The sequence below is a fragment of the Asparagus officinalis genome, chromosome 8 (genome assembly GCF_001876935.1).
Source record: "Asparagus officinalis chromosome 8, Aspof.V1, whole genome shotgun sequence".
NCBI classification, from domain to species: domain Eukaryota; kingdom Viridiplantae; phylum Streptophyta; class Magnoliopsida; order Asparagales; family Asparagaceae; genus Asparagus; species Asparagus officinalis.
In genome coordinates this window covers 86,387,942-86,389,996 of record NC_033801.1, presented here as the reverse complement: position 1 = coordinate 86,389,996, position 2,055 = coordinate 86,387,942, and the positions used below count along the sequence as shown (strand labels likewise).

The window sequence follows — 2,055 nt, the reverse complement described above, 5'->3', positions numbered from 1 at the left end:
ATGATACAGTAAAATATTGTAGTATAAATAGTAACTTTAAGTATGACCAAACAGATTTAATTTACTGTTTATACTACAGTAAATTACTGTAGTATAAAAATTACTTTCGAGTGCATAGGAAAGATTTGATTCACTGTTTATGTTACAGTATCTACTGTATAGTTGACGTAATATGAACACTGATTCTTTGAGTTTTCAAGGAGTAGATTAGTTCACTTCATCACTAGCTTCCGACAAAAAAAAAAAGTAAACACCCTCACCATCAGCTGCGGAGATGCACTGAACCGACCAGCACTCCAGTCCAATATTATAATATTATATAAGCTTGCATCGCCCCTCTTCCCAGATCCACACGGAATTATACAAATATCTCCACTCCGCTCTCCCTCCTCCTCCACCGTTGCAGCCCAAAAATGGATGACAACTCTGAAATCCTCACCGAGTTCGTTCTCCGCGTCTACAAGGACGGCCACGTCCCCCGCCTCGTGGGCACCGACACCCTCCCGGCCGGCCTCGCCCCTCCACGGGGTCACCTCCAAAGACGTCGCCATCAACTCCGACGTCTCCGCCCGCCTCTACCTCCCCAAAACCGCGACACACCCCAGAAGCTCCCGATCCTCGTCTACATCCACGGCGGCGGCTTCATGATCGAGTCCCCTTCTCCCTTCCTACCACCCCACCTCAACTCCCTCGTCTCCCAAGCCAACATCGTTGCTCCTCTCCGTCCATTCGGCCTCGCCCCGAGCACCGCCTCCCCGCCGCCTACGACGACTCCTGGGCCGCTCTCCAGTGGGCCGTCTCTCCCGACGCGGATCCGTGGTTGACCCAGTTCGGAGACACGGGTCGCGTGTTCGTCGCAGGCGACAGCGCGGGCGCAAACATAGCCCACATGTGGCCATGCGAGCCGATAAATCGAAGGAAGGGATGATCTTGATCCACCCGTACTTTTGGGGGACCGAGCCGATTGGATCCGAAGTCGCGAGAGACCCGAAGGAGAGGAAGTTCTATGAGGATGTTTGGAAGTTTGTGAACTCAGGAGGGGCGCATGCGGACGATCCGATGGTTAATGTGATGGCGGAGAATGCGCCGAGCTTGAAGGGGTTGCCGTGCGAGAGGGTGATGGTGGCGGTGGCCGGAAAGGATGCGTTGGTGGAGAGGGGGAGGGCGTATTACCAGGCCCTGAAGGGGAGCGGGTGGGGAGGGGAGGTGGAGCTGGTGGATATCGAGGATGTGGAGCACTGCTTCCATTTGAAGAACCCGGAGGTGGATGAGGCCATGGGGTTAATAGAGAAGATGGCTGCTTTCTTTGCAAAATAAACGGTAGTTTTAAATCGCTACTTTTTCAGATAATAAGTATGTGATCCTAGGGATTTGCTTGATATGCGCAGCGTGAGGAAAACGGTTCGTGTTTGGATTATATGTATGGCTTGAATATTGGGGAGTGAGAAATCTCTTTTATTAGTTTGAAGTTGAAATGTACGTGTTGTGTTGATTGAGAAGCTTGCTTTCAAATTAGCTAGTAGCGAAGAAGAAATTGTTTGCGCGCAGGTTGATAAGAAACGTCTTTTTCACGATAAGATTATAAAAATTGCTGGCAGGTTAAAGATCACCATCGAAGGCAGAAGATCGCAGCATATGCTGAGCATATGCGGAGTTCCAGACTGTTCCGCCTAGAGGTGGGAGGGGGGTGTTTGGCCCGTGGGCTGTGCCTTCCACCCAGGCAGTGGACCTGCTAGGTCCGGGCACGGACCCGGGACCATAAAGATAACGCCAAACTCACCCGCCAAGCTTAGGTCCAGTCATAATTGGCAGGAAGTGGAGGGGTTAGATAAGGCTGATTAAAAGTACCCAACAGCTTTGATTACAGTGTCTGTGCTTCATTAAAGTACCGGTGGCATATCTTGTAATTTGTTTCATTGAAAATCTTTCTCACAATCAAAATTTAAAGGATGAGGTGCCCCACACCCAAAATCTTAATTCAGACCATCTCCAACCATTCCCCGTATCTTCAAAATCTCCAAATTTGGAGAGTGGAACATTTCTAACCACTCTCCA

At 49.9% G+C, this 2,055-nt stretch overlaps 1 protein-coding gene across 1 annotated transcript; it reads left to right on the top strand.

Annotated features, from left to right (window-relative positions):
* On the top strand, window positions 242-1,530 carry LOC109820300 (probable carboxylesterase 2). Its single transcript, XM_020386431.1, is given in 5 exon segments — window positions 242-523; window positions 525-595; window positions 598-714; window positions 717-887; window positions 890-1,530. Coding segments are annotated over 5 exon segments (897 nt in total). The 5' UTR covers window positions 242-413; the 3' UTR covers window positions 1,318-1,530.